General features: G+C 40.9%; 1 protein-coding gene across 1 annotated transcript in view; it reads right to left on the bottom strand.

Annotated features, from left to right (window-relative positions):
* Window positions 1–9,449: 9,449 nt before the first annotated feature.
* Window positions 9,450–21,511, bottom strand: part of TMEM182 (transmembrane protein 182) — a 48,108-nt gene continuing 36,046 nt past the window's right edge. The window contains exon 5 of the mRNA XM_040994149.1: window positions 9,450–10,065. Within this exon, the coding sequence (XP_040850083.1) occupies window positions 9,845–10,065 (221 nt within the window). The 3' untranslated portion in view covers window positions 9,450–9,844. The remainder of the gene's footprint in view (window positions 10,066–21,511) is intronic.

Below are 21,511 nucleotides of genomic sequence, written 5' to 3'. Positions count from 1 at the left end.
AATGTAAATGGGAGGGAAAGCTAATGTGTCTTATAACACATATTATCAGACGATGAGCTCCTGGGGCAAGATGCTGTAGCAAAGACAAATACTGTACAGAGAAGGCAAGAGGGACCAGAGAGAGCACACCTCCACTTTGAGTTTCTGAGGAGACCTGAAGTTGCCTTCTGCTTAGACGTCTGGTGTACCAGTTGTCCTTGGGTGCTTGTCCTCATCCCATTGTAGCATGATCCCTGCCTTCAAGAGCTGCGAATTATCCATGTGGTGCTTGGTGGCCTGCTCTGGTTGGCCACAGAGGGGCCCTTTATGAAGAAAGCCATGGAATAAGAGGATAAGCAAAGCTGATGCACAGAGGAACCATTTTTCATATACTCTTGCTACATTTTCCTTCTCATAGCTACTTGCATTCCCCCTTTGAAAAGGGTGCTAATTGAATTCAAATTGGTTTTCTCCTGCTTTGCCAACTACATTTAGAAACCCACCCATTTCTGAGCCGTTTTCTCTCTTCTGGCTTTCCTGTCTCCTTCTCGAGTGACGTAATATTAGCATCGTTCTTCTCTCCCTCAAGTTTTCCTGCTTGGTTCGTATGGCCAGGCAAATTCCGACTGGCATACACTGAGACTTTGGATGTTCCCAAGGTCACAGCAGGGAATAATGAGTCCTGGAGAGTGGCTAGGGGCTGGCGTCGTGGTGCATCAGGTTAAGACTATGCTTGCAGTGCCAGTATCCCAAATCAAAGTGCCAGCTCAAGTTCCAGCCACTCAGCTTCTCATTCAGCAACTGCTTGGGCAGCTGGAAGGAAAGCAGTGACTAGTAACCCAAGTAGTTGGGCTCCTGGCATCCATGTGTGAGTGCCACATAGTGTTTCTCACTCCTGGCTTTAGCCCTGCCCTGCCCTGCCCTGGTCACTGTGGCCATTGGAAGAGTAAACAAGCAGATTAATATTTACCTTTCTGTGCTTCTTCACTGCCCTTGTCACTCTGCCTTTCAAATAAATAAACATTAAATTAAAAAAAAAAAACTCTGTTCAGTGGTTTTTTGCTAAGGAAAATAAGAATTTACGGGCCAGGGAGTATAGAAACATGATAATTCAAAATTAGAATCATGCTAGTCACAGCAATAACAACAGCAGACAATGTATTGAGTACTTGCTGTGCAACAGGCACTTGAGGAACACGTCTCTGTCCTTGGAGTCCATGGAAAAGTAGACTGGGGCTTGCAGAGGTTGCCTAATCTTAAGGTCAGGCTTCCGAGATTGGCACTTGGAGTCCAGCTCCGGCCATCCCTCTCTGCACATCCTTCTCCTCATTGGCAACACCCTGACCAATACTGATCAAAAATGCTTTTCAAAGTTGTCTCCTGAAGTTTGCTCCCATTATACTGTTTGAAGGGAAATGAGGCTCAATAACTTGCCCAAGGGCACCCAGATGGGCATCTCAATCAGAAACTCACACTCCTGCTATGCCACCTAAGCTGCGAGCATCCAGGTACACGGCCAACAAGGTCTGCCAGGAACAACACCAGGCAGTCAATTCTACAGACACCATCTGCTTTTTAAACAGTTGACTTTTTATGTGTCTCTCAGAGGGCTACCAATCACTCAGGTGGTTTCACTCAATTGCCTCCCAAGCTGCCAAGACTCCCTATGACACCACCACACAATAACCAAAACCCAATGGCAAAAGACATGCTCAAAAGAGCACCATTGTTCACTTTTTCTTGACTTTCATCTGGTGCAAATAGAGACAGCACTTATGGTTTTTCCAAAAGGGCTTCTATTGCCCGTAACGATTTAGCTCACAACAAGCTTGGGTGATTTGAAACATGTCAACAGAGGGCTCAGCAATGGCACTCCAGCGACCAGCAGGTTTCCTGGGTCAAACACTGAATAGGTTCACTACCAAATTAGTCAGTAATGTCTGGGCTGGACTAGTATGGGCATGGTCGAGATGATCAGTGAAATATCTAAAGCAAGAAAGTGTTAAATACATAACACTGAGCAAAAACACAAAATTTTCAAAAATTTGCTCTATGTGACCCTTCTTTAGTTACCAGTTAAAACTAGTCCGTGCCTTCTCATGCTGAAATTATGAGGGACATTTTTTTCTTGTTTGCCAGTCCTTTGTACATTTTGAATTCTCTGCTGAATATGTATTACTTTTTTTGAAAAGAAAAAATGGCTTGGAGAATTAAAGGACTTCTTTAACATTTTTTGTTCTCCGTTGTGTTGTATCTTTGAGTAGACATTCACAGACCTTGGAAAACATTTTTCTGAAAGATTGATAAGTGAGATTTTTGGCTTTGGGGCTGACTTTTCTTTAATGCATTTGAACAACAACCCATGTCACAAACCGATTAATTCGTAATGTCTTGTTCTCTCTGATCAATCCTTCCGGATGAGGAGAAGTACTAGCGCTGCTATTGCCACTGCCTTATAGCAGCTACCATGTTGTAGCTATACACAGCCACCGACCTGACTGATAGTCATCTCACCAAATGCAGAGTGCCAAGACAAGATTTAAATTTTAAAGATGTATACCTAAGTCTTCCACAATATATGTTTTCTGTGAACTTTTTGGAGATTACCTCATATTCATGGATTTCCAAATATTCTTGTACCAGAATAAATGCATATTTTATTCCATTTGCTATCCACGTTTGATGTTTCCCCATATTATCATATAAGGATAAACTACCCTGGGACCAGAGTGGTAGCTCTGCCAGAAGCATCAGCATCCCATATGAGTAAGCATTCATTCATGCTGCACCTACTCTGCTTCTGGCCCAGCTTCCTACCTTGACCTGGGGAAGTAGCAGAGGACAGCCCAGGTCTGTGGGCTCCTACTCCCACGCTGGAGAGTCAGAGCAGGTTTCTGCCTTCAGATTGGCTTTTGCGGCCAATTGGGGAATGAAACTGGATGTGGAAGATCCCTCTCTGTCTGCCCTTCTGTCTGTAAATCTGCCTTTCAAATAAACACAAATAGATGTATTTTTTTAAATAGAGAAATCTCTTTAGTTCTAAATTGAGCTTAATTTTATAATATAAAAAAGAGAAAGAGATCATTCTCTGACCCTTTAACAGCATTCTTGTATAAACTACACTTTTCATTTAAAAGCACTTTGCTGATTTCTGAGACACAGAGAGAAAGACAGATGGAAAGACAGAACGACCATCCACTGGCTCACTCCCTAATGACCGGGAGTCACTGGGTCACCCTATGGTAAGCCATCAACTGTTACCTCTCATGGAGCACTCAGTGGAGACTTGAGATCACTGGAAGGGTCAGGACTCAAACCCAGACATGCTGAGATGGGAAGCAAGTATCCCACCTGGCATCTTTATCACTGCATCAAATGCCCAGCTTCATAGTTTACCTTTTGATTATTCTTAAGAGGAACACTGATGTTGACCATGAAACCACTAGATGGCTTTCTTGCAATCCCTGGGACTCTTCTAGACAGGACTAAAAGTAATGGCAATAGAAATCAACAGGAAATTTTGCTCTCAAATGCAAATCCAGGGAAGCCAGGCAGGAGGCATTTCGTGTCACTAGCAGTGTGCAGTCTCCAAGCTATGCACAAACACCCGACCTGTCGAGAACGCTGTCAGTGTATATTACTAGTTAAGAAGCTGAACTTATCTCTCCTTCAGCTGTGTTGATGCTCCGGGTTCTTACTTCTGCACTTCACTGATAAGCAATGAAGACTATTATATTTGTGTGTCTTTCTGCTCTTCCTTCTGCTCCATTCTTAGGATCTGCTGAATATCCGGTTCTACAAGGGCACAGGGGGACATTCTCCTGATGGTCTTATTTCTCCCATAACTGGAAATGTGGTGACTCCCCAAAAAATATCTCTTAGCTTAGGTTGTTCCTCTAAGCTCCTGATGGCTGTACCCAACTGTTTTCCTAAAACATGACAATATCAAAATGAAACATCTTCATGCAGTACATGACTGTATACGTGAGGAGCCTTCACACAATTCATGGAAAATGTGATTACATTTGATGTCGATTTTCCATGAGAATTTATATTTAAAAAGTATTCATTTTTTATCAGAAAGGCAGATTCCCAGAGAGAGGGAGATAATAGAAAGACCTTGTATTCACTGCTTCTACTGAGTCTCCCGTGTGGGTGCAGAGTCCGAAGTTTTGGGTCATTCTTCACTGTTTTCCCAGGCCACAAGCAGGGAGCTGCATGGGCAGTGCAACAGAAGGGACACAAAGCATATCCATCTAGGATGCTGGCATTTACAAGCAGAGGATTAGCCAGCTGAGCTATTGTACCAGCCCCCCGTCACATTACTTTAACCACTTGAAATACAAATCTTTGCAGCCGGGCACAGTCCAATTACATCTTCCTTGCAGTTGTGTAAAGCATATTTGATGCATTACTGCTGGTTCTTCATTTTTCATAATTTTAAAAAATTTATTGGAAAATCAGATATACACGGATGAGGAGAGACAGAGAGGAAGATCTTCTGTCCGTTTATTCATGCCCCAAGTGGCTGCAACGGATGGAGCTGAGCTAATCTGAAGCCAGGAACCAGGAGCCTTTTCCAGGTCTCTCACGCGGGTGTAGGATCCCAAGGCTTTGGGCCGTGCTCCGCTGCTTTTTGAGGCCACAGGCAGGGAGCTGGATGGGAAGTGGAGCAGCTGGGACATGAGCCAGTATCCAAATGGGATCCCTGTCCCTTGAAGGGGGAAGGTTATTCAAGCCATTGCTCTGGGCCCATTTTTAAGAAACAGATCTTCCATTCGCCAACCATTCCCCCAAATAACCACCATGATTCAAGGCCTGGGGCTTCTGCTGGGAACCAGAAAGTCCACCTAGATTACTCATACAAGCAGTCAGAACCCAACTCCTTGAGGCATCCCTGCTATCTCAAGGGGTCTGCTTCAGCAGGAGGCTGGATTCCAAAACTCAGGCTGCAATTCAATCCATGTACTCCAGTGAGAGATGTAAGGTTCTTAACAGGCTGTATGCTTGTCCAATAAGCCTTAGAGAGCACACACACAGAAATATACATACATGCAGAAATATGTGTACTGGTATATCAAATTCCATTGATACATATATACATAGAACACAAATGTCTACATCTATAGAAACACACATAGTTATATTAGCAAATGTACACATACACACAAACAGGCTAATGCCACTTGTTACTTCACGTCTCTTCCAGTTGATTTACATATACCTGCAGAAACCAGGAGGGGAAAAAAAATGCCCTTTGTATCTTCAGAGAGGAAAATAACACATTGATATTTCTTATAATATCTTTGTATCTGCTACACCAAAACATGAGGCATTAAGTGGTATTCTTTACATATGAGTCTCTTCCTGAACTATGTTGCTGAAACATTTATTCTTTAGAGTTTTTAGGGCCATTGGTGAATTTTGAACAGTAACAGTCTCTCTTCAGAATTAATGGAAAAAGAAATGTTAAAAGAGATAAAAGGAATTGTCATAGAAAGGGAGAACTGTCCTACATTTTCTGTGAATTATGCCACAATAACTCGTGGACTCCCACAAGAAGGAGAATATTAACATCTTTGCTGTGTGTGCACTTATTTTATCCCGTGGAGACCTCTCCCCCTAAATTATCTACATAATACTCAGAAGCAGCGCAGGACGCCAATTACTCCAGCCCTATTCATTTCATAAAGCCAATCGAGACTCTTCCTGTCATTTGTGCCAACCAGAAAAAATCATTATCACTTGAAGAATCCAAAGTCATTCTAATTTAGATACTTACAAAGCTCCATTCTAGATAAATTGTATGAAAATAGATTATAGGGGTAAGCTATGCAGAAGTTATTTCTATGTGGATCAATTTAGGTTTGTGGTTTGTTCAGATACAATGAAATAAAATCGCTAGCTTTGCTCATAAAATGTGATTCTTTACGTTCTGTGGCAGGTGATTCTTTAAAACTTAACCTTCGACATGTCCTTCAGCTTACCTTTCACAGCTACACTCTGGCTGGGTGCATGATCCATCCTATCAGGACCAGAGTGGGCCCTTAGAGAATTTCCACTATTGTTTCTAATTTTCTTAGAATGCATACCCCTCTCACAGGCTAGTTCCGGCTGGATTTTGTTTTCTGAAGTTAGGCCTCCTAACATTTGCCTTTATTAAATAATTCAGAAACTCTAGGCTCTCAATGAACATTTTCTTCCTTTCATCTTTTTCTTACTAACTCCAGTAAATAGCTCTTTGCTCAGTGTCTCCTTGTTAAAATAAGGCAGATCTCAATCATTTCCCTACTCCTTGTTTTAAACATATCCAAACATGTTCTTCTTAGTTTCTTGTTGGAATTCCTCCATCTATGTTTGATTACTACTGGGGAAATTTCTCCATATACTTAACTTTTTCAAGCATTAAAAATTCAATTATCGCCCGGCGCGGTGGCGCAAGTGGTTAAGGTCCTCGCCTAGCACGCCCGGGATCCCATATGGGCGCCGGTTCTAATCCCGGCAGCCCCGCTTCCCTTCCAGCTCCCTGCCTGTGGCCCGGGAAAGCAGTCGAGGACGGCCCAAGGCTTTGGGACCCTGCACCTGCGTGGGAGACCCGGAAGAGGCTCCTGGCTTCGGATCGGCATAGTATCGGCCCGTTGCGCTCACTTGGGGAGTGAATCATCGGATGGAAGATCTTCCTCTCTGTCTCTCCTCTCTGTATATCCGCCTTTCCAATGAGAAAATAATAAAAATAAATCTTTGAAAAAAAAAATTCAATTATCTGTGCAATCCCTTGGGTCTAACACAATCAAATCTGGTCTTGGAGCCAGCACTGTAGCATTGTACTGGTGTTCCATTTGGGCACTAGTTCCTACCCTGGCTGCTCCACCTCTGAGCTACAGCCCTGCTGATGTGCCTGGAAAGGCAGTAGATGATGATCCAGGTCCCTGGGCCTCTGTACCCATGTGGGAGACCTGTAAGAACTTCATGGGACCCTGGCTTTGGCCTTAGGCACTTGTGAGCAAAGAACCAGCAAATGAAAAGCCCCCCTCTTTCTCTCCCTCTCAAACTCTGCTTTTGAAATAAATAAAAATAAACCTTTTAAAAATCTGATCTTGACTTGTTGATATAATCTTTCCATGTCATCCCAGCACTGCCGGGCCTTTACTATATTTCTGCTCACCTACAGACTCATGTCCAGCTGATTGTACCTACAACCTGTATTTGTTGATTGTTCCTGTCATTCTAAGTCTACGTACGAGACAAATTTGGCTTCCTTCATGATAATATAAATTGGATTTTGTGTTGAGCAGAATAAACCATTTTAATTGAACAAAATAAAGTGGTACTCAGGGAAATACAGCTTCATTACTGCATACTGAGAGAAATTGATATTTAAATGTTGCTCAATTGAAATGTATTGATTTTTGTCATTCATTTTTATCCTTCTAACAAAACTTAACAACTATTAAAACATACCCACACCCACCAACACATACACATGCTCCCATATATGTTAAGGATCAATAGATCAATAGATGAATAATCAAATACTGATATCTCCTCCAACAAAGTCCTTTATAATGATTTTGATTCTAAACTTCAGCAAATGAACCTGTGGACTAGTGGTTAAGTGTCGCTCTAATGACCATTAAAAGTGCACTTATTATTTTTTTTAAGGAACTTGATAATCAGCTTCTAAATTGAACCACATGAGTAAGCTTCTCTCTACTTGAATAGTTTCCCGCAGGTAGTTCCAAAGCCTGTACTCACTGATGCCCAACTGAATCCAAGACAATCAAAATTTCACCAAATTCCAAGGGCACAGCTCACCACCCTCTTTATTCACTTTGCTTAGAAGTATCACTGAAAAGGTTTCTTATTCATTAAACTGAAATTTCATATTGCACAAAAATCAACACATTTAAGAAAGATTTTAACACTTTGTTGCAAGCATTCTGAAAAGAAATGGATGCAGTAAGGACTTGAAACAGAGTATCCCAAATCAGATACTAGGCTGTTACAACAATGTGCTGTAAAATGCTACTATTTTATACATTGACATTGGAAATACAGCTCACCTGCCTTCCTTCCTTTTGTAAAACAGACCAAGAAACAACTTTGAAAATAATCTGCTTGATGTGTTGCAACGACAAAATACTTCCAAGGTGTGTCTGTGTAAAAATGTCATCTATATCGGCTATTCTACTAATTGCTTTAGGTTAAATATATAGCAGCTGCATACAAGTGTTAGAAAGTTAAGGCAACTGTCTGCAATGAACAAATGTTTACACCATTACTAAGTGCAGTTTGTATCTGAAATATCAATGGCTCTCAGTGTATCAGAAAACGATCCCATGCCAAAGATCTACACTGAAGAACTGTATTTACAGAGGACATGAGCTAATCAAATACATCTAGCCTCGTCTGGAAAACTTAACGGTGTGCTATAACTTAATATTGCAATCACTGTGCCTAAAAGAACCCATAATTCTTTTTTTTCCTTGGATTATCCCGGACATGCACAACAGACCTCAGCAACCACTGCATCACAGGAGCAGGTGCAGGAAAGCCAGAGTCCATCCATGCCAAAGATCCTTCAAGGCGGGTCATTCCTCTGCCTCCGAGCTGCGTCTGCGGCTCTCACCACTGCGGACTGGAGCAGGCCACCTCCAAGAAAGCTTACCAGCTGTGCAGTTGCTCTCTTCCATTGATTTTGTCCATGGTGGAAGTTTCCAGGACACAAAATGACATAGGTCTCTCGGTGTTACTGCCAAAGGAGAATCTTTAAAATGCAAAATGTCTAAGTGAACAATTGACGACTTCTTTTCCTCATGAAATCTCCCATGAGGTTAAAGGATACTTCAGATCAGTAAATGTTAATACGCCTACGGTAACAATGGAGAGACTAAGAAACAAAAATTAAGGGACTCAAATGGTCAGAAGAAGTAAAAGCTATAAAATCTCTAATATTCCAGAGTCTTTTCATAAAAGGCTATTATAACCCTCATATGGAAGTATTTTGAAAGTTTATAGCTAGAGAATATTAAAAGCACATTTCATTAATAAATTTTCACATGCTGAACATCTTAGCAATATAATTTTTTAAATGGGAATTTAAAAATATTGAATACAATTATGTTAAAAGTTCAGGGACTTGGTTTTTATATATTTTAAGCTGTATTACATTATACAATTAACCTACATTAAGTTCCTAAAAATCTAGTCAGCATTATGTATAATTTAGTGTAGATATTTTCTGTTTAAATTTAGTTTAACATTTATGTAACCATGCAGTTTAGTTAACCAAACTAAGAAAGCAGAAAAAGCTGTTGTGGCCCATTGTAACCATCTCCCACCCACAGCATGCCAATTGCTGTGTATTTTTAAAGAATAAATCATTTGCTCACAGTGGTCTGTGAATATGTATGTGGCTATGGATGTGCAGGGAAAAGAAAGGGAGTGAATGCTTTGTGCTGTTTGGCTTCAATTCTTAATTATTCTCCAGAGTTTATTTTTCAGTTAAGAGCAGAAGAGACTGCGCCAAGAAGACTTGAAACCAAATTTTATTTTGCCCAGGCAAAGATCATCATACTGTCAACAGGACTTTGCAAGGTGCTGTGAAAGGCAGAGCCACCTCTCAGCTCCCTGAAGGGTTAGGTCCTTGACAACACTGGGATAAGAAGTACGCTGCTTTCTGAAGAGATCCTAGGACCTTCATCACAGGGTAAACCACTAGTAAAATTGTTCAATCAAATGGCAACTTATAAGATACGTCCACTAGAACCATGCTGGGATCATTGAAACAAAAATGAAAAAACAAAACAAAACAAATACACTGTGTTTTAAATTTCTCAAGAAAATACCAGAGGCAACAGTTTGATTAGTGATGGATCTGAATGTGCCGTCCAACAATGAGAAATAGTAATCCGGCTAGCAAAGAGAAGAAGATCCCAGCCGGCGCCAGGAAAAATGACCAGCCATACAGAACAGAAGGATGGAAATCCAAGCAATCTTGCATTTTCATGTTTTTGTAGCCTTCTATGTCGGCCACAGCCTGGACCCAGATCACGTACAGCAACACCACCATGGAAAACAGGATTCCTGAGGAAAACAAGCAGGAGACCGTTAGCCTTTTCCAGAACAGTCGACTCAACCAACCATTTGCCCAAGAAGCTACCTCTAAAAACATATTTGCAATTAGGTCAAGTGCAGTCTATCCAGCCCCTGGTTATTCAGGAGCATCGGGGAGGAGGCTACAGCTATAGGACATCAGCTGCAGCTGACAAGCATCTGTTGAGTATTCTCTAAGTGCCACAGACTATACCAGGTGTATGTGAACACAGCAAAGGCCCCAGACCTCTGTACAGTCTATATTCTAGCATTTCTTACAGTGTGTCTAATTGGGAATGAGTTCTGCAAGGTATTGCGTCACTTAACACACACAAAACCCAATGAAACAAGCACTCTTACTCTCTGGTTTTAAGCACATGGAGCCAGAGCTAGTGGTTTTCAAAGCTGATTTTTTGACTCTGCGTATATCACAGCTAACTAGTGCTGGAATTAAATATATACATGAGAGAGAGAGAAAGTCTTGGTGAACACCAGATAAAAGCAGCTCTGAGTTGACATAGAATTGCATACAGGATGCCTAACTGAAATATACATATATAATTATATATACATATATACATATATAATTATATGTTATATATAATATATATATTCAAGAAGGATCATGCATAATGGAAGCATTGTCTTAATGATAAAAGAGTCTGTTGTATAGAGAACCACAGATTGGGGATCAAGAGGTTTATGAAATAAAAATAAGAGAAAGGAAGCAGGGAGGGAAAGACGGGGGTAGAACGCTTAATGACTATCTAGAAGGCAGCATGACAATTGTTCATTCATTCCATGGACTAGCTCAAATCATTGCTGGAGTCATTAAAATAAGCATCATGCTATGCAATACTGGATCTTAGACATCCATCAGTGATACAACAGAAAAGATTCAGGAATCCCGAAACTTCCAAAACATGCCAAGAATCCATACTGGCATGTAAGTATGATTTTTCTGTGGCCAGAAGAGAGTAAAACGCCTTCACACTGATGTGCAGGTAGTTGTGGTGACTTACTAATGCAATGATAGGCTGCACCTACACCAACCATGTAGATCAAGAGCCTCAGATCTGCCCCAAAGCAAAACAGAATTGAGGGTGCATGCTAATTCTCTGAAAAGTCTATCCAAATATGCCAATGATCTATTATACCTGTTGAATGAGTGGGGTGAAGCAGTAGGGTCAAACACTTCCCTCTCTAATTGCCACAATGTCAGAAATGTAGGCAACCTCAGGTGAGTAGGAGCAGAAAGAGGCACTTTGGCAGAAGGGGGCACCTGTTAATCCAGCCATTGATCATGCTCTTCCCATTCGTTGTGCTCCTATAGTATTTTAAATACCCTCTCTGGATGGTCCATCAATTTCATGAGAATCTTGAGAAGTGAACACAGAAGAAGGGCTCATAAATATGTCCAAGGTGTCAGTACTGGAGTTTCAACTTTCTTTTAATCATGATTCTAGTGATGCTGCAAGGTAGAGTCAAGGTGGATGCTTCACTCACAACAAAGTACTTTATACTGTGATCTGCCAATGTAAATGCACCCATAATACAGCAACAAAACTACTGAACAACAACTCTGTCATAGAGAAATACTAATCCATAGCCCAGATGCCTTGCAGAGCCATGCCTCAGAATCTGACAATATGGCCAGGCCGTGCACTGTCGCACAACTTTAAGGTGTTCAATACATTTTCTTTAACCAATTACAAGGACAATGTTTTCTGTTAATGTAAAGATTTGGCCAAAGCATTTGCATAATAGCATTTGCTTTATGCAAAAAACCATGCAAAACTTTACATTATTGGTTGATGTGCTTTTTTTTTCTTCCTGTCATCATATGGATCTCTTGTGCCTTTAGATATTTTTGCTAAAAAATGGAAATTGCATTTGTGGAAAGACCAATAACTTCAAAGGAATTTCTAAAAAATTATGAAACCCACTGTTGAAATGAGTAGCAAAAGAAAGCACATTGAAAGTAATCATGAGGATCGGCTCTGGGGCTAAAGTCTCGCATTGCATGTGCCAGAATCCCATACGGGCACCACTATGTACCCTGGCTGCTGTTTGTGGCCTGAGAAATCATTATAGGGTGGTCCAAACCCTTGAGATCCTGCAGCTACATGGAAGACCCAGAAGTAGTTCCCGGCTCCTGGCTTTGGATCAGCTCAGCTCTAGCCATTGTGGCCACTTGGGGAGTGAACCAGCACATGGATCTTTCTCTCTGTTTCTCTTTTTCTATGTAAATCTGACTTTCCAACGAAAACAAATATCTATTTCTTTAAAAAAGAAAAGAAAAAGAAATTATCCATGCAAGTGATCCTTGGTGCTGGAGTTGTTGCATAATGAGCTCAGGTGCTACTTACAATGCCAGCATTCAATATGGATACCAGGTCAAGTCCTGGCTGCTCTTGTTTCAACTCTTGGGATCTCTGCACAAACACAGGAGGCACAGCTGAAGTTTCTGGCTCCTGGCTTCAGCCTGCCCCTGCCCAGGAAGTTGCAGCCATTTGGTGAGTCAACCAGCAAATGAAGATCTCCATCTCTCTCTACATCCCACTCCAACTCTGCCTTTCAAGTGCATAAAATAAAATTTTTATTGAAATCACAGACAACATAATCTTGAAAATTTCCCTATAAAAATATGGGAAAGTGACATATTTAAATATGACTAATCTTTAAAGAGGAACCACTTCCTATGGCAATGAATTCCAGTATTTCTATCACTAGGAACTTGTTCAGTATCTGAAGAAGTTATAGTCAACATCATTGCGTCAGATCAGTATATGACATATGCCTCATCTGTGGGCTCAGCCTGTGCCCCTGTAGCAGTTACATTGCCTTGGTTGTGTATTTGATTCTGGATGTAGGTGGATAAGGAGAGGGAAAGAGGGAGAGTGTAGAAGAAGTGAAATAACATGGGGGAACTATTTCAATTAAAGCATAAATTCTAGCTGACATGTTAACAGGAATTTATCATGGGCTTACTTGAATGGGGTATGTGGTGAGAGAAGGACTCAGAATGTTGCCGCACACATGCAGGTGCCCTGAACCCCAAAAATCACAGCATTAAAAGGAGTGGGGCTTGGGTGTTTCGCTGCCAGAAAATTGAGTTACAAAGTTATTCAGAGGAAAGCTGGGACAAGAGGTTTTCAAATGACTAACTAATCTATCAATAGATATTAGAGAATAAAGACATCCACATGTGTGTATTCAAATGCATATGCTTGTGTATGCTGGGACATATTTCCAAACTCATCTCCTAAGAAGATCTGGGAACGTCAGCACTCCCAAAAGCTTTGCCACATCAAGCAGCCAGATCTTGACTTCTAAATGAGAGGAGACAACACTTCTCACGGAAGTGCATAACTATACCTTGTGACACGAAGTACTCTAAGAGCCCAGAGCATCCTACACACAAGAAGGCAAAAACTTTTTAAAAGAATAACGAAGTGTTGAAGGGACCAGCCTGATGAAGCATCCCCATAACCCAAACAGACACAATTTGATCATCAAATAAATAATGGTAGCGTGACATCATCTCACTGAATAAAACAGGAACTCACAGTAATGCAAATAAGTGAATGAAAAAAAATAAGGAAATAAAAAAGATTTTTTTCTTAGAGAACAAGCTTGTAATTTTAGAGAAAATGGTAGAATTAGGAAATTTCTCTTTGGCAAGCATTTACATTGCAATTGAAGCAAGAAACAAAAGTGGATTCATAAACTAGTGGATGAAACATTGGATATTTACATAAGCTCGAAATCTCTTCCCATGAAATAGTCATCAATTACAGGGGGAAAGTGTAACTTTATACTAAAGAAACACAGCAAGTGCTGCTTTATTCAAATGATCAAAGTTAACCTCACCCATGCCGTGACAAATCCATGCCACACATCACCTGATGAAGTGCAGCGGAAAATACAGAGCCACGGACATGATGTTGCGGCCAAAAAATGCAGAGTCTGAACCCAATCATGGAAAACATCAAACAAACCAAATTCAAGACCATCCTACAAAATCACAGGTCTATACTTTTCAAGAGAATCAAGATTCTGAAGGTCAAACAAATTGTTCTGGTCTGATGGAGACCCAAGTGGCACTAAAATGAAGTACAAGGCACAGTTAAGGATGCCGTTGGGGTATACAGCATTATTGGTAGAGTTAGAAAAAAAGCAGAAGAAACTGTGGGTGAAAGCCGTGCAACTTCTATGTAAAATCCATGGTATCTGAAAGACGGACAGAAGGAATCACTGCACGGCAAAAGTGGAGTGGAAACCTGTGGCCATGTGTGTTGGGAAGACCACGTGTCTGGCTCAGCCAGGGCATACCCAACAGAGTCCCTGATCTGTCCCATCTGTAGTGAAATGTCATCGCTGGGGCAAAACTACTCCCAGAGGAAACTGCTCCTTGTCATCCCTGGATGTTTTTAGACTCTTGATAAAACAAATGATAACTGACCTCAGTCACAAATGAGCAATATTCAATCCATTTGTCCCAGTTATTACAGCTGGAATGTAAAACACGAACATTCAGGGAGCCCTGTCTTGCATTTTTGAATAGAACTGTATTTAAAGTTGGTTATCTATTTTGAAGGCACAGCTTTTTAAATTAATTTTTATAAACTTTATCAATTATATTTTATAACCTCATACACTTTATTTATGCTTTATATTTTATAATTGATAAAATTATAAATTCCCAAATAATTTTTTTATTGATTACATTGCATTATGTGACACAGCTTTACAGGCATTGGGATTCCCCCCACCCCTCCCAAACACCCCCCATGGTGGATTCCTCCACCTTGTTGCATCACCACAGTTCAAATTCAGTTGAGATTCTTTCATTGCAAGCATCTACCAAGTATAAAGTCCAGCGTCTTATTGTCCAGACAAGTTCACTGGTTTCCTGGGGAGACCATCTCTGGTCTGAAGGTAGAGCTGGCAGAGTATCATCCCGATCAATTAAAAGCCCCAACATTACATCAGCAACATATTGATATATTTTCTAATTGATAAAATTATACATTCCCAAATAATTTTTTTTAATTGAGAAAGCAAGAACAAAATAAAACAAAAACCCATGAAAGTGCCCACTGAAGAAATAAGCTTTGCCCCAAAGTCTGTGAAGACTTATGACCAACAAACAATTGGGTCACATGAAGAAGACGTTGAATCTCTATTTATCGGCAGCCTGTGGAGAAATCACGTACACTGATAACCATGCATGGATGTCCTTACAAAGTTGAAAGCTTTTTCCTTTGAATGTCCTGAATTCAATTTGCAAGTATTTTTGTGGGAAAAAAAAAATCCACATAAAACTTGGTCACCAATGTCAGCTAGAAAGGCAATTGTTGAAAATAAACTAAGATGGAAGCAATCAAATTATGGAAACAAAAACACAGATTCACCCAAGGCCAAGGGCATGACTGAGAGGTTAAATTCCATATTATCAATATTTCAGAAAAACAGCAGATGACAAAGGCACATGTAAAGATCTGTTTATTACAAAAAAAAAAAAAAAACCATATTGAAACTACATCTCAAGTGGAGGACGTTTAGCCAGAGAGACGAAAATGTTCTTTTGTAAAAAGGTTCCCAGCTGTCCACCTCCTGTATTCTTGCTTGGAAGCGCATCTACATGTATTTAAAAATAAAAGTTCAGCTCCATGCAATGATAATCTTGATCTTTAACTACTTAAACATAACTAAATTGCTTTTAAATGTGCTTAAACCAAGTGAGTCATAGGAAATGAGAATTTACTTGGGGAAGAACTGTGCAATCAAGTTAGAGATGTTTTACTAGGCTTTGTGATAAATTGAGTGGTAGAGCATTTTACCCTTCAAAGGGTATAAGGATGGCCATAGAATTCCACCATCAATAAGATACGGTCTGAAAGAAGTGAAGGAGAAAAGTGAATTAGGAACAGAAAGAAAAAGGCCTTTCTCTATTTGGGGGATGCGCACCCAAGGGCATTTGTGCAGAACTAGAGTGTAAGCATCATTAAACTTCAGGCATGATAGGCTCGGGCTACTCTGTGTATCCAGGAGAGGAGAGTCCGCAACAGTTAATTGTCTAGCAAGGTGGAACATTTAGCCTGTGGCTCAGCTCAGATGAAACACCCAACAGCTGTGGACACACATTAACCTGAAAACAATTCTGAGACATCCTGCAGTTGAGAAAATCTTCCAAGGAAGCCTGGAGACAGATGGCTTTTCTAGGTGGAACTGCTTGGAAAAGCAGGAGAGAGTTGCTGCAACGTTTAAAACCGGGGGGAAGAAAAGGTAGGGTTTGAGTAAGCATGCTAAATACAGAAGGCTCTGTGTTGGAGCGAAGGAGATGATGTGTATTTATTATCAGAACTAGCGAGTCACTGTGGACGCTGTCATGAGTGACTCCCATCAGTCTACGTAGCGACTCTGAACAGCATGACCGACAGTGTCTGCGTAAGGAGCTCCAGGAGGTGCTATGCAGATCATCTTCACATAGATATGCTTAAATTACCCCATGCCTAGAGCTGAAAGATATTACATGAGACCTGAGAGTTTTCCCAGTGTCGTTTTATCTTCTAGCGTTTTAAGTGATGTGTACTTTACAACAATAAAGTATACGAGTTTCAAATGTACAATTTGATGAGTTTTAACGAACGTGAACCTCAGGACGGCCCCAACCCCGTTAACACTTTCACCACTCAGAGTGGTTCTTAAATATCTTTTTACTCTCCATAAAGCATCCATGAATATCACCAGAGCCTAGTTCACCATAGCAGTGGGCAGCCTTTCATTTCTTGCTGGTTTGACTCATCATAATGTCAGAATTGATCCACGTGGGTACATATATTAGTCATCCACCCCTCTTACGGATGAGTAATATCCCATTGTATGAGCATACCACGACTCGTTTATTCATTCATGTCCTGCCGAGCACTGGTGCTGCTTCTAACTTGCAGCTTTCACCGACTGTGGAATATGTTACTATGGAATACAGCGATGTGATACCTACAGCTTTTAAATGATGGAGAGCATTTCTTTAGATAAACTTAAATGGTCCTGTGTCTTATTGGCGCTGCAGTGGAGTTGAAGTGCATCTGCTGAAGGCTGTCTCTTCTTTCCCATCCCAATTCCATAGCAGCCCTGCTAAGTCTGAGAGTTTACTTTTTTGGCAGTGAGGTTTCACCTCATTCTAGTTGTAACGACTATCATTCAAAAACCTAAAAAAGAAATAAAGTTCTCTGAGGATGTGGGGGAAAAGTACCCTAATACACTGTTGGCGGGAACGTGAGCTAGTGCAACCATTCAGCAAGATACTGTGGCTCTTCTTCAGAAATCCGATAATCGTCCTGTCAAATGACGCAGCCATTCTAATGCTGAGAGTTTACCCAAATCAAATCAAATCAACATATGAAAAAGTGACATGCACACACCTGTTTATAGCAGCTCAATTCACACTAGCTAAGGTATAGAATTGACCCAGATGTCTATCAACTGATTACTGACTAAATAAAACTTGGTATATAAAAAGGATGGAATACTACTCAACTATAAATACAATAAAATCCCATTTTTTTTTGGAAACAAAATGGATGCAACTGGATACTTTTATGCTTAGTTAAATAAGTCAGTCCCCCAAAACACAAATATATGCATGGTCTGATAGGTACTAGTAATACAGAATACAAAACAAATGCATAAGAATGAAACTGATAGGTTACAATTGGATTATTACATAGAGTCCATGTGTTTTTGTGCAACAGTGGTCTTTCCACTTGTTTAACATCATGGCTAGTGGTGCACTGAGCCTGCAATTATGAAGTAAATTGAATGTTTGTTATTGAAAAAACCAGAGGGGCAAAATAAAGGAATGTATGTATCTTCTTAGAATTATATCTATGAAATATGAGATCTGTTCTTTTTATATTAATAAAAAAAGTTGAAGAAAAAGTGAAAGAAAAAACCCACCGCCTTATTTTCGTCACACATTTGTTTTCTAGGCAAAACTTTTGACAATCATTCCGTGACATGCCCTGGGAGATTAAGATTTCCACGTGCTTGCAGGACAGGGACTGCTTCGTGGAGAGCAGTTTTCAGTTTCTTCCTTCATTTAATTTTCACTGTGCATTATGAGAAATATGTAGAAATAATTACAGAAACGAGTATTATGAATCATGGTCACAAAATGAAAGCCAGTAAACTGGTCCCACCCCTCGGAGCCAAAACGATGACTCTCTTCTGCACTGCTTTTCCCCTGGGACTTCTTTGGGAAAAGAGCTGTCACTGTGATACACACAGGGCATTTCAGCTTCAACCTAAAGGATCCCAAATCACCAGCAGGGAGAACGAGCTGGGCTCTTCTAACAGCTTCTGTGCATGACCGAGCGCCTCATGATGGCATCACAGTGTCCTCAAGCTGTGACCAGCGATGGAGAACATGCCAGTGGACTGGCTGAGCCCCCTCTTTCAGAGAAGACTCCCAGCAAGACGTGAGATGGTGTCTACAGCTTCTGTCACATCCTCACCGCCCTTGACCCTTGGCTACCCTGCAGCCAGCTGTGCTCTGACAATATTAACCAGACTGTTCAATAAGCAGGTCAATCAGATGTTTTAAATATCTTTTCCTACAGTGTATCAATGGTAATACTTTAGTGTTAGCTTTGTTGCTTTTTTGCTTGTCTCTTACTTTGCGTATGTTACAAATTAAGCTTTCTCATAGGCCTGTATGTAGAAGGACAAAATACTGTGTGGGTTGGCACTGTGTGCAGCTTCAGGCTTCCCCTGGAGGTTTTGGAATACGCCCCCTTCAGGTGAGGAGGACTGCTAAATGGAGGGTTATTCACATACACTTGCACTTTAAAAAATTTTTTTTTAATTTGTTTATTTAAAAGGCAGTTACAGAGAGAGGGAGCAACAGGGAGAGATACAGAGGAAGAGAGCTAGCAAGAGAGAATGAGAGTGAGAGAGAACGAGAGAGAGAATTTTCCATCTTCCAATTCACTAGATAAATGGCCCCAGCAGCCAGGGCTGGGGCCAGGCTGAAGGCAGGAGCCCAGGGCTTCTAGCACTCCCACATGGGAACTCACAGTTGTGGACCTTCCTCCACTGCTTTCCCAGGCGCATTAACAAGAAAGTGGATGTGAAGTGCAGTAACGGGATTTAACCTGGCAATTACAGAGGGTGCCAGTAACACAGGTGGCAGCTTGACCCACAGGAGCACATCACAGGCCCCTCATATGCCCATTTTTACAACATAGGCAAGCTTACCTGCTCTCACAAACCCACTCAAGAGACCAACAGTCCGACATGTTTCCAGCACAAGATGTGCAGGAAAAGAGGCAATTTACCAATTCTACATTTGCTAAAGAGCAGTGCTTTTTATTACATTCAAATAAATTTCAAATAAGTCTTATACATTTTATGACATTCAATTAAGAAAAAAAAAAACAAACTCTCTGGGAAAATTAGCTAAATCTTTTAAAATAGTTTATGTTTCTGTAGTAATTCTTCTTTACATGAATATGCTATTTCTTACAACTATGACCAGAAATTACAAAACCAACATTGGTCAACGTCATTGATGTAATAATGACTTTCACTTTCTGGTACTTGTCTCCCAGTGATGTCTCCCCAGTCTTTCTGAAGTAGCATTCGTCTTAGTCACGCCTTTCTGATGTCAAATGTGCTTTGCTGGGTGCACATCATGCTATGTTCAAACGCATTCATTTCCTCTTCCCTTTCATGTTCTGGACCCATATTTTTAGCAACTGAATCTGTGCAATATGCATTGAATTTCTTAAACTATTATAACTTTCTTAGATTGGCATTATGATTTTCAGGATTAAACTTTCTGCTTACTCGACTCAATGGAGAAATGATTTTAACAGAGAATGAGCATGTGGTTTCATCCATCTGTATGCGTCGGTAGGGCTCTAGTCTGAGAAACAGTGCCATTCGGCAGTGCTCATGGTGAATACTCGTCCTTCAGCAGACAGAAACTGATTGGCAAGTACAGGATTCTGACTGCCCCTGTTCAAATCCCTCCTCGGAAGCTGACTAGCTGGAGAACTACACATTTAATGCACTTAAACACCTTATACGCGAGTCCTGGGTGGCTTCCTTGGTTCTTTCCCTCAACAACATATGTCAGCTAACTTAACAAAATATATCAGAAAGTAGACACGAGAAATCATCCTAAAGAATTAGAACTAGAACAATGCCTGGAACATGTCAAGCACCTACAAGGAACTGGCTTTTTGCTGTTGTTGTTGTCATCTCTATTACTAAGCTTTGACATGAACTCCTGCTAACGACTCACAGATCACTCTCCAAAACCTTCTTCTGACTCATCAAAGTTTCCTTCATGTGACTGGACTATTTGGGGGCTTGGCCAAGAGACAAAAGAACAAGGCTACCATAAAAAGCTTCAGTTCTGGTCACTTCCAATGCCCGCCCTGATGTCTTACCAGGGCATTCCACCAGGTGGCACCAGTCAGCCCGCAGTCTCATTGTCACACATTTTGCCAAAGGATACAAGGTGAATCCAGACACATGTTTACTCATTTTAAGAACATTTGCTGTTGCAAGTTTCCATTGGAGCCAAGCTCCACGCCTCTCTACCAGCCCTTTACATGTGCAGGGCATAACTGCTTTCTAGGATTGGCGTAAGTCTATATGGTCATTTCTCAGCACAGGTTTATAGACATCCAGGTGAGTCAATTCTACTTAATGTGGCCCCTTTCCATGTAGAAAGTGCAAAGGGAGAAACAATAAGATTTCAAGGAGAAAAAAAAAGTCACAGAATTTATTGAAGAAAGCAGTATCGAACTCCTTCATCCCTTCTAGCTATCTCTGAGCAAAGCAACTATTTAATGTGTCACGAAAGGAGATATTTGCAAAGAAATTAAATCCTTCCCTATGCCACATGAGGAAAGCAAGTCAACAATATGCATACCGTGGGAGCTGAGCTGAAAACAGGTGCACTTTCCTCATGGCTTTCTACTGTGACATCTCATTCCAGGCCAGCAGTGTGGCTCAGAGGCCAGAAACAATCTTGTCATCTCCTATATCTGAAAACTCCCTGAAACTAAATCAGTTTACTAGTGAGCAACTCTCAAAGTGCTTGATCTTTTTGAATGGAGCAAGGGAAAAAAAATCCCACCAATTCCACTTCCTTCTGAGTCACTCTAGCCTGCTGGACAAGAGAGGATGGGGACATTTTATTGCCTTTATTCACACTCACATTTCTTACACTGGTTTTTCTGCAGGCTCCCCCACAACCTTACTTTTAAAAAGTTAACTCCTACCAAGAGAGGATTTGCTTTTTTAAAAATGGGGTGCTTTGACCCTGCAGTGGATGTATGCAACTCTTTCCAGCTCCTCTGTCCACATCACTGGCAGGTGAAAACAGTTCACCCATGAACTTGGAAGGCCAGCAGCA

This window comes from Ochotona curzoniae, unplaced genomic scaffold (assembly GCF_017591425.1).
Source record: "Ochotona curzoniae isolate NIBS_2020 unplaced genomic scaffold, NIBS_Ocur_1.0 contig_883, whole genome shotgun sequence".
NCBI classification, from domain to species: domain Eukaryota; kingdom Metazoa; phylum Chordata; class Mammalia; order Lagomorpha; family Ochotonidae; genus Ochotona; species Ochotona curzoniae.
This window is presented reverse-complemented; position numbering and strand designations above follow the sequence as displayed.